This window comes from Enhydra lutris, unplaced genomic scaffold (genome assembly GCF_002288905.1).
Source record: "Enhydra lutris kenyoni isolate GAN:26980312 unplaced genomic scaffold, ASM228890v2 scaffoldscaffold5, whole genome shotgun sequence".
NCBI classification, from domain to species: Eukaryota; Metazoa; Chordata; class Mammalia; order Carnivora; family Mustelidae; genus Enhydra; species Enhydra lutris.
In genome coordinates this window covers 7,292,954-7,306,527 of record NW_019154089.1, presented here as the reverse complement: position 1 = coordinate 7,306,527, position 13,574 = coordinate 7,292,954, and the positions used below count along the sequence as shown (strand labels likewise).

At 41.5% G+C, this 13,574-nt stretch overlaps 1 protein-coding gene across 1 annotated transcript in view; it reads left to right on the top strand.

The window, feature by feature from the left end:
- Positions 1-13,574, top strand: part of LOC111140823 (heat shock protein family A (Hsp70) member 4) — a 77,391-nt gene that overhangs the window by 1,362 nt on the left and 62,455 nt on the right. Inside the window, exon 2 of the mRNA XM_022493015.1 lies at positions 116-191. Within this exon, the coding sequence (XP_022348723.1) occupies positions 116-191 (76 nt within the window). The remainder of the gene's footprint in view (positions 1-115; positions 192-13,574) is intronic.

Genomic DNA, 13,574 nt, shown 5'->3' with positions numbered 1-13,574 from the left:
AATCTTACTCTCTGTTCTATTCTTCAGCTTGCTTGGTTCATTTCTCAGTGTACTTACAGACATTTTTTCTCATATGAGCACATACAGATTTGATTCATTCTTTTTCTATATTAAGTTATATAGGTTACATGGATATTCCACAATTTATCCAACTTGTACCCAATTTTGAACAATTAGACCATTTATCACAAAGATGGGATGAATAGATTTTTAAGCACTCATCTGTGTTTCTGTTATATGACTTTAGGGAAGTAGAACCGCTGGGTCAAAGGATATGTATACTTTTAATTTTTATTGGTATTATCTATTGTCCTTTAATTAGGTTTTAACCAAATGTGTTTCCTCACCCAAACTGAGAATGGTCAAACTTTTAAACTCTTTCATATCTAACAAGCCAACTGATACATTATTGATGTGATCACTGGAGACTATTTTTTTCCATGAATTGTCTGTCAAATTCTTTGCTTATTTTTCTCTTGGATTTTTATCTTTTTAATAATGATTTGTAGAAACTTTTGAAGATTTTATTTATTTATTTGACAGAGAGAGACACATCGAGAGAGGGAACAGAAGCAGGGGAAGCTGGAGAGGGAGTAGCAGGTTTCCAGCCAAGCAAGGAGCCTGATGTGGGGCTTTATCCCATGACCCTGAGATCATGATCTGAGCCCAAGACAGAGGCTTAACCCACTGAGCCACCCAGGTGCTCCTGTAATTCTTTAATTACAATTATGGTTATATTCTGGGGTGACTGGGTGGCTCAGTCGTTAGGCATCTGCCTTCGGCTCAAGTCATGATCCAGGGTCCTGGGATTGAGCCCCGTGTCCGTCTCCTTGCTTGGTGGGGAAACCCACTTCTCCCTCTCCGGCTTCCCCTCCTGTGTTCCCTCTCTCGCTGTGCCTCTGTCAAATAAATATATAAAATCTTTGAAAAAACAAAACGAAACCAAAACAAACAATTATGTTTATATTCTTAATCCTCATTTTTAGTTTTTGAAATACCATTTACTAAATAATCTGTCACTTTTTTTTTTTTTAAAGATTTTATTTATTTATTTGACAGAGAGAGATCACAAGTAGGCAGAGGCAGGCAGAGAGAGAGAGGAGGAAGCAGGCTCCCTGCTAAGCAGAAAGCCTGATGGATGCGGGGCTCGATCCCAGGGCCTTGGGATCATGACCTGAGCCGAAGGCAGAGGCTTTAACCCACTGAGCCACCCAGGCACCCCTAATCTGTCACTTCTTTACTGATTTGAAATTCTGCTCTCTTGTACACTGCATATGTACAAATTTAGTTTGAACATTTTGTTTTCTTCTGATGATCTCTTTTTGTCAGGATGTAGTCATTATTTTAATTTCCATGGTTCAATAGGATATTTTGATATCTGGTACAGTAATTTCTCCTAATTAATCCTTCTTTTCCCTCAATTTTATTCACTGCTCTGAGGACTTTTTTGCCCTAGATAAGCTGTATTCTCAAATTTTCAAGTTTCCCACAAAACAAGATTCATCTGTCAGCTAATTTTAAAAGAAATGACATTATATCAAATATGAAAAGATGAGACAGAATGAGCTATAACAAATCAAAAGGAGAAAGCAAATGGCATTATCTGTGATGATTTGTTTGCGTACCTGGAAAACCTACAAGAATTAATTAAAAGCCTCTAGAGAGTTCAACATTGGGGGTCAGATACATGTACACAAATACAATAATAACTTGCTTTTTCAGTGGCGAGAGCAAGCCAGTGTAGCTGTTTCCCATTTAGGCCCATGGGCTTGAGGGACCCTTAGCTTTATTCAGAGGATTTAGGCCAAAATTCAGATGCTGAGTTTTATAGACCTTAATGGGTTGCAGCTGAAGGAATTAAAAACTCTCGTGAAAGCTACAAGTAATTGCTATCTGGCAAGAATAAACATTTTACTAGTCTTTAAGCAGACTGTTCCTTTTCTAGGAAAACCTAAGTGTCTTCCAGTTACATAAGATGTCTCAAAGAACTGGGGGGAGGGATGGATGTAAAAGGCAGGTGTTGGAGAGAAAGTTGCATCTCTCTGGCCTGGGATGCTTTGGGACAAGATGGTTGTTTCCTGCTCTGACCCTGGCTGGGTAGTGAGGACCTGTGGTTTGAGAGCAGAGCACAGAACAGGGCCTGCTTCAGGGGCAAGCTGTGTACAGTTCAGGGCCCTGAAAATCCCACATTTGGTTTAATTGTTCTGCTACTGCCGTTTTAAAATTAATAGTAACTTTTGAACAGGGAGCCCACATTTTAGTTTTGTACTGCACTCTGTAAATTATGTAAATGGTCTACACCAGAAGTCTGTCAAAGTGTCTCACAAGACATTGAGATGACAGTGAAATGTGAACTAGCTCCACCAGGGTCAGAAGAGGGGAGAGCACTATCTTGCCACTTTTCCTGGAATTCAGATTCAGTCTTCTCCCTCAAGGTTGGAGGCTTTTTTTTTTTTTTAACAACAACAACAACAACAAAAAAACCATGTTACCTTTTCATTATGTTTTACAACTACTTGTTGTAATTATTCAAAAAAAAAAAACAAAACACCTCAGTGTTGGGGTGCCTGGGTGGCTCAGTGGGTTAAAGCCTTTGCCTTTGGCTCAGGTCATGATCCCAGGGTCCTGGTATTGAGCCCCACATCCGGCTCTCTGCTCAGCAGGGAGCTGCTTCCTCCTCTCTCTGCCTGCCACTTTGTCTACTTGTGATCTCAATCTGTCAAATAAATAAATAAAATCTTAAAAAACAAAACAAAACAAAAAAACCTCAGTGTTGTAAAATTGGATCCTGGGGTAAAAACAAATGTGGGTTTTCCCTTCATATGCCTTTGAATACAAAGAAAGGAGCCCTTTTCTTTACAGCTGAATAAGAGAATTTGACTAATTTAGCTAAATAAGAGAGAAAAAGAGCAGGGAGACTATGTTTTGTAAAGAGGAGTAGCCATGCAAGGAGACTCCACAAATGCAGAGAGGATGGCTTTTCCATCCACCTTTGGGCATGGAGGTTTGAAGATCTTTGGAATTGGGGGAGAGCTGCCTTCCTCAGTTGCTTCCACTTCCTGTGATGGCTTGACAGCAAACTAATTAAAAGTTGTGGTCACGGTCTTTTATCTTCAGACAGAGCTGCGGGGACTCCTCGGTCTTCGGGCCTGGATGGAACACATAGCTTCATGGGGTGTTTCTGACGCTGCGGGACTGTGAATGCAGGATCTTCCCTCTCTTGTAATTAAATGTATCAGTAGTGGGGGAAAAGGAAGCTGACATCCTGAGAGGACCAGAGAGGAGAGACAGAACAATACCTGCCTAGCCTTGATTGTTTTCCTTTTAGGTTATCATGGCTTCTCTTTAGTAAATCCCTTTTGTGATGAAGATGGTTCAAGGTAGGGGGCACCTGCTGGCTGAGTCAGGAGAGCATGTGACCTTTGATCTTAGGCTTGTGAATTCAAGTCCCACAACGGATGTAGAGCCAACTTAAAAAAAAAAAAAAGTTGGTTCAGGCTGGGTTTCTGTGTCTTGCTGCCAGAGAATCCTTGATTTTATCACCAGAGTTTATTCCTTTTTTACAAATGAAGGGACTGAGAGACTTATCTTTGTTTCAAGTCCTTAAAGCAGGGTATTGGGAAAAGTTTTCAATTAGAAAGTATTGTGCCTCAGATAAACCTCACTGGCTACAATATTGCTACTGTGCTGAGCTCAGGCCTCTTTGTTAAGTGATTTATCCAAGGTCCATGGCCCTGAACTTTTTCTATTGCATTCCTTCCCCACCCCTCCAGCCAGTTGGGATTATTTTGAAATAATATAGAAACCCTTCCCTTATATTATTGAGGATTCAATTGCCTGAAGCAAAACACAGCTTTGACTAAATAAACCAAGAATTTATTGGTAGATCGTAGTTTAGAAGGAGGAATGGCATACTCAGCCTTGAGAAGTTCTCGAACCAGAAAAGCCTAGATCTTACTGGTGGGGAACTACTTGTGTGCTACTTTTTTTGGCCCTTGCCAGCAGATGATTGGGTCCAACCCCCTGCAGTACCTGTGTGCCTCATGTCAGCAGTAAAGTTCCCCATAAGAGCTTCCCTGGTTTCTTACTGAGAGGTGTCCATCCCTCTAGCCATGAGTGGGATCCTGCAGTCAGCAGCCAGCCAGAAGGAGGAAGAATAGAGGAACAGATTAAGGAATGAATGTTGAGCAGAAAAAACAAAAGATGTACGTCATCTCCTGTAACAGGACCTTTCTACAAGATGTTTTGGGTAAGTTATTCACAGCTAGATGCAGTGGGAGAAGTCACAGTGTTTTGCGAAGGCCTACAGTGAACAAACATTTAGAGATGTCATATAGCAAACCCAAGGAAAGTAGCTCTCTTTCTCTCTCTCTTTTCTGGCGAGGACGATAAACATCTGTGCTCTAAATCCAATAATTTTAATTGCCAAAGCAGATACGTGGTAAATTATTTTAAAGTTCATATGAAATTCAGAATCGTGCTCTAATATTCCTTTTTTTTTTAAGATTTTATTTATCTGAAAGAGAGAGAGTGAGAGAGAGTACAAGCAGGGGGAGTAGCAGAGAGATGGGGAGAAGCAAACTCCCTGCTGAGCAGGGAGCTAGACTTAGGGCTTGATTCCAGGACCCTGGGATCATGACCCCAGCAGAAGGCAGTTGCTTAACCACCTGAGCCACCCAGGTGCCCCATCTAATATTTCTTCTAGATGTATCCCCATGGTCGAACTGCTTTGGCTTCCCACCCCCTCCACTGCACCTTCCCCAGCAGTGTGGATCTTAAGGCTAAAATAACTTTATTCCAGTCTTAAATGAATAGTCTTAAAACTGCACCTCCTTGGGGCGCCTGGGTGTCTCAGTGGGTTAAGCCGCTGCCTTTGGCTCAGGTCATGATCTCAGAGTCCTGGGATCTAGCCCCGCATGGGGCTCTCTGCTCAGCGGGGAGCCTGCTTCTTCCTCTCTTTCTCTGCCTGCCTCTCTGCCTGCTTGTGATCTCTCTCTGTCAAATAAATAAATAAAATCTTTTAAAAAAAACAAAACAAAGCCACACCTCCTTTTAAAAAACACGAGTAATCCATTTTTATTCTGGAAAAACTTGGAAATAGAGATTAAGAAAAAGTAATGCATACTACTTTCTACGATCTACAGAAAGAGATGCTTGAAGTGTTAAGGGCCTATTTAGCCAGAGCTATTCCAGCTGGTTAAACAATGACTTTGTTGTTTATACCGTAAAACTTAAACTGTCCCTGCCCCCCTTCCCCCCAGGGGACTTACTTAAAAACAAGTCCCAGAAACCAGTCCCAGGTAACAAAGCCCAAATACATGGGTGGATCAGGCCAGGTGGAGGTATCCAATCAGTGGGGGTACATACTGTCTCCCTAGCTACCAAGGAGTATGGGCCCCCCCGCCTTTTGGGCGCCAATTCTGACCAAGGTGATAGACTAGTTCAAATATCTACTATAGGGTAAATTGTAATTCAGTTGGTCACTTATGTGTGACCTAGCATGACTGTGCAGCTTTCTCTGTGTGTTACAATCTCATTGGCCACCTTTGTATGGCCAGGCCCAATCACATGGCCTTTGCCCTTAAAAGCTAGTCTGTAAGGCAGAGAGGGATTGCCACTTTGCAAGAGACGGCCCAGAACTGTGGGTTTGATTCTCGATGCTTGGCGCGAAATAAAGCTTTGCTTGACCTTCGCTTTGTATCAGTCTCGCTCCTTTGATTACGAACCCAACAGAAGTTCTCTCTTGGGAAATGTAGATATTACCTATATCCATAACTGACCCTTAGCTAATTATAACACATTGTAAAATATCACAGACAATATGTCTGGGGAATGTTATTTATTTATTTATTTATTTTAAAGATTTTATTTATTTGTCAGAGACAGAGGGAGAGAGAGTGAGCGAGCACAGGCAGACAGAGAGGCAGGCAGAGGCAGAGGGAGAAGCAGGCTCCCTACCAAGCAAGGAGCCCAATATGGGACTTGATCCCAGACGCCAGGATCATGACCTGAGCCAAAGGCAGCCGCTTAACCAACTGAGCCACCCAGGCGTCCCTGTCTGGGGAATTTTAAATTGTCCTTAGCAGCATTAGTAGATATTTGCTTCTTGGTGATTTTTTTTTTTTTTTTTTTTTAGCAACACCGTTTATTGAGGGTCACACATTGTGCTTTTAGATAATATTTCTAAAAGTTGAGGTATAATTTACATAGAATAAAATGGGCAGATTTTGGACTACATAGCTTGATGAATTTTACCAAGTACACATACCCATGTAACCACAAAAGATGCAGCCACCACCTAAATCAGGATATAGAACATTCTCTCAGTGATTTTACGAATCATAGAACAATAGTACACAGCAAGAGGCATGATTAAGAGTTCTACCATCACAGTGGTCTACCTGGAATGGAATGAGGGTGTCCATTTTTTGCATTTCACAGTGTCTACATCGCTCTCAGCCCCATTTCTCTGTCGTTAGTGGGAGGATACTCTTCTATGTGTACAATTCTGAGAGTGCCTTATAGCAATCATTAGCATCATGAAAAGGTGTCACTTTCCCTGAAGAATATATTTACTTTTGAAAATTTGAATTTCCCATAAGCCTACTTTCTCTATTCAGTCTACGCAAAATTATTTCCCTTTTTTAAAGATTTTATTTATTTATGTGAGAGAGCACAAGTGAGAAAGAGAGAGAGAGCATGAGCTGGGGGGTACTGGGACAGAGTGAAATGCAGACTTCCCACTGAGCAGGGAGCCCTATGTGGGCCTCTATCCCAGGACCCTGGGATCATGACCTGAGCTGAAGGTAGATGCTTAGCCCACTGAGCCACCTGGGTACCACTAGACAAAATTATTTCTTAAGTGTTCTACTTTTAAAAAGTTTTACTTTTGGTGAATGCAAAAAAATATGGGAAAACACACACTTTACTTATATGTCCTTAGGTATATGGATTGAACATTTATAAAATATTTATTGTAAATTATAAAAATTTGTCAATGTCTTTGAATGTTTATCTTAAGTTTTTAAAAATGTGAAGAAAATAACATTTTGTATAATTAAATGTTCTCCTCTGTAATTGATAAAACAACTGAAAAAGGCTTTTTCCAAGTTATCAGTGCTACTAGTGAAAGAACTCAAACTCTCCAAAGTACTTCCAAATAAATTCCTCTAACTCATTTTTCATTGGAGTGCTAATCAGAAAAATATCAAATCAAGATTCGGTTTATATGGTGTGTAAAGCAGAAATAAAATAGTAATTATACTTTGTTTTATGAATAAGAATGGCAAGATGGCTTTTCTCCACAAAAAAAACATATAGTCTAAGAGCCCTTCTTCCTTCCTTCCTTCCTTCCTCTCTCTTTCTTTCTTTCAGATTTATTTATTTGAGAGAGAGAGAGGAAAAGAAAGCAGTGGGGAGGAGAGGGAGAGAGAGAATCTCAGGCAGACTATGGGCTGAGTGTGGAGCCCATCACAGGGCTCAGTCCTAGGATCTTGAGACAACCACTTGAGCTGAAAGCAGAGTTGGATGCTTAAACAGCTGCACCACCCAATTGCCATTAAGAGCCCTTCTTTAATATTGAGAAGTTTGCCTTCTTGTGAGAAGCATTTTGTATAGTGTCAGTTTAGGTTCAAGGTAGGCTCTGGAGTGGTCAACAGATCCTTTTCTTGTACTTGCTGTCAGTAAGTGTGCTATAAAGATTTTCTTTTTGTACCATCTAGTCTTTATCAGTCTTTTGAGAATTTGGTAAAATGTGAATTAACTTTGGAGATGGTTAAGATTTGCTTCAAATTTCCAAGTATTACTAGCATCTGTAAATCTTGTCCACTTCAGGTGTTATAGCTTTCCATCCAACACATGTTAGATCAGGACAATTTTTGTGACATTCATTGATCTTTCTCTGCATTTAAGAAATACTGTTTCTTTTCCATTTCTTTCTTCCTCTTCTTTATTAAAGACCTTATTTATTTATTTGACAGAGAGACTGAGCATAAGTAAGGCGAGTGGCAGGCAGAGGGAGAGGGAGAAGCAGACTCCAGGCTAAGCAAGAAGCCTGTCGTAGGAATTGATCCCAAGATGCTGGGATCACCGCCTGAGCCGAAGGCAGACACTTAACGGAGTGAGCCACCCAGATGCCCCCTTTCCCATTTCTTCACTGAAGTTTCATGAACCCATTTAAAAGTGGATGTCATGGGGCACCTGGGTGGCTCAGTGGGTTAAAGCCTCTGCCTTCGGCTCAGGTCATGATCCCAGGGGCCTGGGATGGAGCCCCACATCGGGCTCTGTGCTCAGTGGGGAGCCTGCGTCCTCCTCTCTCTGCCTGCTTCTCTGCCTACTTGTGATCTGTCTGTCAAATAAATAAATAAAAATATTAAAAAAAGAAGTGTATGTCATGAAGTGTATGGCTTTTTTTAGTGGGGGAGTATAATTGTCATATAACATTTCTTTCAAGTATTCAACATAATGATTCCGTATTTGTACAGATGGTGTCCAACTTACTATGGCTTGACTTACAATTTTTCAGTTTTACAATAGTGTGAAAGAGGTATGCATTTCCTAGAAACTGTACTTCAGATTTTGAATTTTGATCTTTTCCCAGATGTGATATTCTCTCTTAATGCTGGGCAGTGTCAGTGAGCCATCGCTCCCAGTCAGCCACATGATGGTGAAGGCAACTGACAGACTTACAGTTGTAAGTTCCTATCTATAGAACCATTGCTTTTCACTTTTAGTGAAGTACTCAATAAAATACATGAGACATTCAATGCTTTATTATAAAAGAGGCTTTATATTAGATGATTTTGCCCAACTATTAGTTAATGTAAGTATCCTGAGCATATTTAAGTTCTGCTAGGGTATGGTATGATGTTTTGTAGGTTAGGTGTATTAAATGCATTTTTGACTTATAATATTGTTAACTTGCAATGGGTTTATTGGGACGTAACCTTATGGAATGTAACCCCATGATAAACTGAGCAAGATGTGTATTGCAAAAAGAACACCACAATAGGTCTAGTTAACATTCACGTGAAGGGCTTCTTATCCTTAATAAATCTTCAAAGTGAATTTTAATCCCCAGTATTTATTTTATTTTTTATTTATTTTTTTTAAAGATTTTTTGTTTAATTTTATTTATTTATTTGACAGAGAGAGAGAGAGAGATCATAAGTAGGCAGAGAGGCAGGCAGAGAGAGGAGGAAGCAGGCTCACCGCTGAGCAGAGAGCCCGATGCGGGGCTCGATCCCAGGACCTTGAGATCATGACCCGAGCCGAAGGCAGAGGCTTAACCCACTGAGCCACCCAGGTGCCTCCCCAATATTTATTTTAATCCCCAGTATTTTTACATGAATATACTTACTGTGCTTGCAAGGTAAATTTTGAATATGGTGGATTTAATAGTCAGAGCTACTCATGTTGCGGGTGACAGAAACCAGAACCAAAATAACTGTGTAAAAAATGGGACTTAAGGGATGCCTGGGTAGCTCAGTCACTTAAGTGTCTGCCTTCAGCTCAGGTCATGATCACAGGGTCCTGGGATGGATTCGTCCATTGGGGTCCCTGCCCAGTGAGGAGCCTGCTTCTCCCTCTGCCTGCTGCTCCCATTGCTTGTGTGTGTGCACTCTCTTTCACTCTCTGACAAATAAATAAAATCTTCTTTATTTTTTTAAAGATTTATTTATTTGACAGACAGAGATCACAAGTAGGCAGAGAGGCAGGCAGAGAGAGAGGAGGAAGCAGGCCCCCTGCTGAGCAGAGAGCCCAATGTAGGGCTCAATCCCAGGACCCTGGGATCATGACCTGAGTCGAAAGCAGAGGCTTTAACCCACTGAGCCACCCAGGCGCCCCATAAAGATTTTATTTATTTACTTGAGAGATAGCAAGAGAGAGCACAAGCTAGGAGTGGGGATACAGGGAGAGAGAGAAGCACGCTCCCCGCTGAGGCAGGGAGCCCAATGCAGGGCTCGATCCCAGGACCCCAGGATCATGACCCGAACTGGAGGCAGAGGCCTAATGACTGAGCCACCCAGGTGCCCCAAGTAAAATCTTTAAAACAAAACAAAAACAAACAATGTGATTTAGTGGATAGATACCTGCGATGCCAAAGCAGGGTATTTCTAGGCACCTAGGCCCAGAACCAGGGATGGGGTGTCTTTTACAAGACAAGCTAGTCTCTACTTTCATCTGAGTAATAGCCTCATTCCCTCAGACCCCTCTCTGTGTCTGGGAATATGGCCACTAAAACCTTGGTAACACATTTTTATAATTCCACAGCCTGTCAAAGACAAAAACCAAACAATAAGTAAATTGGTTTTATTTAGGGTGTTACAATAGGGAGAGCATCCCGGATCTGAAGATCATTACCTTTAGCAGGGTAGTTTATCTGGAGACTTTTCTAGGGAGGAGTAGACAACTTCCAGGTAGGGTGATTTTATAGTTATGATTGTTTTTGTAATCAAAGGGTCTCAGTCAGTGAGCTGAACAGGAAATGTTTCTGTCTAGCAGGTTTCATTAGGACAGACAATTCACAGAATCATTTATGAGTCAAGGTGAATGGGAAATCTGAGAGTTTCTATCTGGCCTTATCATAGGTAAACAAGGGGGGTCATCTGTGGGACTTATCTAAGTCACATGAGGAAGAGTGGGACTTATCTAAGTCACATGAGGAAGAGTGGTTCTTTGTAGTAAAGTTGGAACATGAAAGGGTCACAGGTATTTCTTAACCGTCTCAATTTTCTAGGAACACAGGGCTTAGGTAAAGTTCAACATTGTCATGGAGAAGGCAAAAGGGAAGTTTCCCACCAGCTGCAAGAGATACATTTTTGGAACAGTGCCATGTGCTTGGTCCCATGTTCATCTGCCTATCTCTAGTTCAGTCTTTATGGCCCAGTGGGTGGAGGTTCTTTGAGTGATTCAGCCTGGGTTAGAGTGCTGAAGAGAAGGGGTAGTGGGGAGACAAAGAAATGGTTTTACAGTGGGGAAATGGTCACAGTTCAATTCCAAGTGTGCTAAATGTGTGACTTTTTCCTTAAAGCCAAAGAAGACACAAACCTTTGTTCAAAATTCAATAATGGCACTGTAGTAATAATATTGGTAAATTACCATGAATCCTTTTTCCCGAACTTGAAACAGTCTGAGGAGTCTCACATGATGTTTCCATCCTCAGAAAAATTGCCCCTCCCTCTTTCCAATTAATGCTATAAAATGGAAACCACAAATAGTAAGAGCCTTTAGTAATATTTCAAACTACTCATTCTTTTTGACAATTTTTTTCAAGGTACTTGCCACTCTCCCATTCTACTTCAAGGCCAAATTGGGCTTACTGTGATTTGGAAATCACAGATCTCTCTGCTCCCACCACCTAAGAGCTTTAAGGCCTCGTGGTCTATGAATCCGCATGGGGAGGAAACAGCCCTCCCATAACAACGTCCCAGGGAAATCTGACTCCTTGGACCAGTTGGTGCCCAAAGAAGCAAATACAGACTGGAAGCCCTAGAGTCTAAAGAACACTTAAGGGTTTTGAAATGCTTCACCTTTCCATTTCACCAGTCCAACTGCTGGTAGGGAAACAGAGAAACCCCATCCTGTGAAGGATCAGGATTCCACTTTATAGTTAGTTGGACAAAAGTAATTTAATTAGGCAGCTATTGGTGAAATCTTTGTGATTTCTGAGAGCTTCAGCGCCCTTAGAGAACTTAATAAACTTGGCTCCATTATCCAGGCTCTGAGGTAATTCATAGATTACTCTATATTGGATGGTTTGATTCCTCTTAAGCTTCTCTTTGTTCCTACCTCAGGTCATACTGGGATATTTGAAGCTGCATGCCCCTTGCAGGTAACTCCCAGAAATCCTGTCATACCCAGTGTCTTACAAAAGGTGTATAGGCTTCAGTGGAAGGTAGTCACATGTAGCTGAAGTGACTGCTCCCTATCTCTCTCTGGCAATTACTAATCTCCCTTACTTCATCTCAAATCAAGACCCCTCTGTCCACAGTCCTTACATGTCACCTTGTAAAACGCTTCAGAAAGTGAGAAATGGTAAATACCCATCCTCCAATATAATAAATGCTCCCCCAATAAAATGTTTATTTTTTCTTTTTCTTTCTTTCTTTGTTTCTTTTTTAAAGATTTTTATTTATTTATTTGACAGACAGAGAAAGCACAAATATGCAGACAGGCAGGCAGAGAGGGGGAAGCAGGCTCTTCACTGAGCAGGGAGCCCGATGTAGGGCTCAATCCCAGGACCCTGGGATCATGACCTGAGCTGAAGGCAGATGCTTAACCAACTGAACCACCCAGATGCCCCCCTCTCTTTAGTCTTTACAAGAGTCTCCTTCTTACTTGTCTTTTCTTGGGAGACCACACCTTCCATTTTTACCTCGAAGTAATTCTGTACTCTCCCCAAAGCAAATTCCCCATCTCCCCTTCACTCCTTCCCACTTGTTCTACAGAGACTAGAGGGTTGAGGTGGTTGGAATGGGGAGGAGGCTGGAAATACCTAGGCTGTTTCTGTGTCCTCTGGTGGGGAAGTTGGCTGATTCCAGTTACTGGCAATTTTCTTTTTTCTTTTAAAATATTTTATTTATTTATTTATTTGACAGAGAGAGAGAGAGAGATCACAAGTAGGCAGAGCAGCAGGCAGGGAGAGAAGGAGAGGCAGACTCCCTGCTGAGCAGAGAGCGTGATGCGATGTGGAGCGCCATCCCAGGACCCTGAGACCATTACCTTAGCTGAAGGCAGAGGCTTAACCCGCTGAGCTACCCAGGCACCCCTACTGGCAATTTTCTTTCTTTCTTTTCTTTTCTTTCTTTTTTTTAATAGATTTATTTATTTATTTATTTATTTATTTGACAGAGATCACAAGTAGGCAGAGAGGCAGGCATAGAGAGAGGAGGAAGCAGGCTCGCCGCTGAGCAGAGAGCCTGATGGGGGGCTCCATCCGGTGACCCTGGATCATGACCTGAGCGGAAGGCAGAGGCTTTAACCCACTGAGCCACCCAGGCGCCCCACCTACTGGCAATTTTCTTAAGGGTGGGGATTAGTGAGCACTTTTTAATTCTCATCTATGGGCCTAATCACCAATTCTTTGACAACTGGGAAAAATCTCATGCAATATCCTGTTAGAGCAACAACAATAACAACCATCTCTAATTTTTTTTTTCTCTTAAAAATTTTGTGTTTAAGTAATCTCTACACCCAACGTGGGGCTCAGATATACAACCCTGAGATCAAGAGTCTCACACTCTTCTGAGCAAGGTAGGTACCACTGTAACAATTCTTGATAACTCATTATGTGTCAGGCAATGCGTATTTTATATTAACTGTCTTATTTAATCATTATATCAACCCTATGAGATAGATCTTATTATTTCCTCCATTTTTCAGGTGAGGAAACTGAGGCTTAGAGAGTATTAAGCCATTTGCCTAAAGGCACTCCAGCACTTCTGGTGTAACTGGTACTCAAGCACAGGTTATAGGGCTACAGTACCTTAAACAGTCTACTATCTTCTCTCTCTTGTATACCCATGGGAAGCATGCTTGCCTACCATTTTTGGAAGGTATATTTTTGAAATACA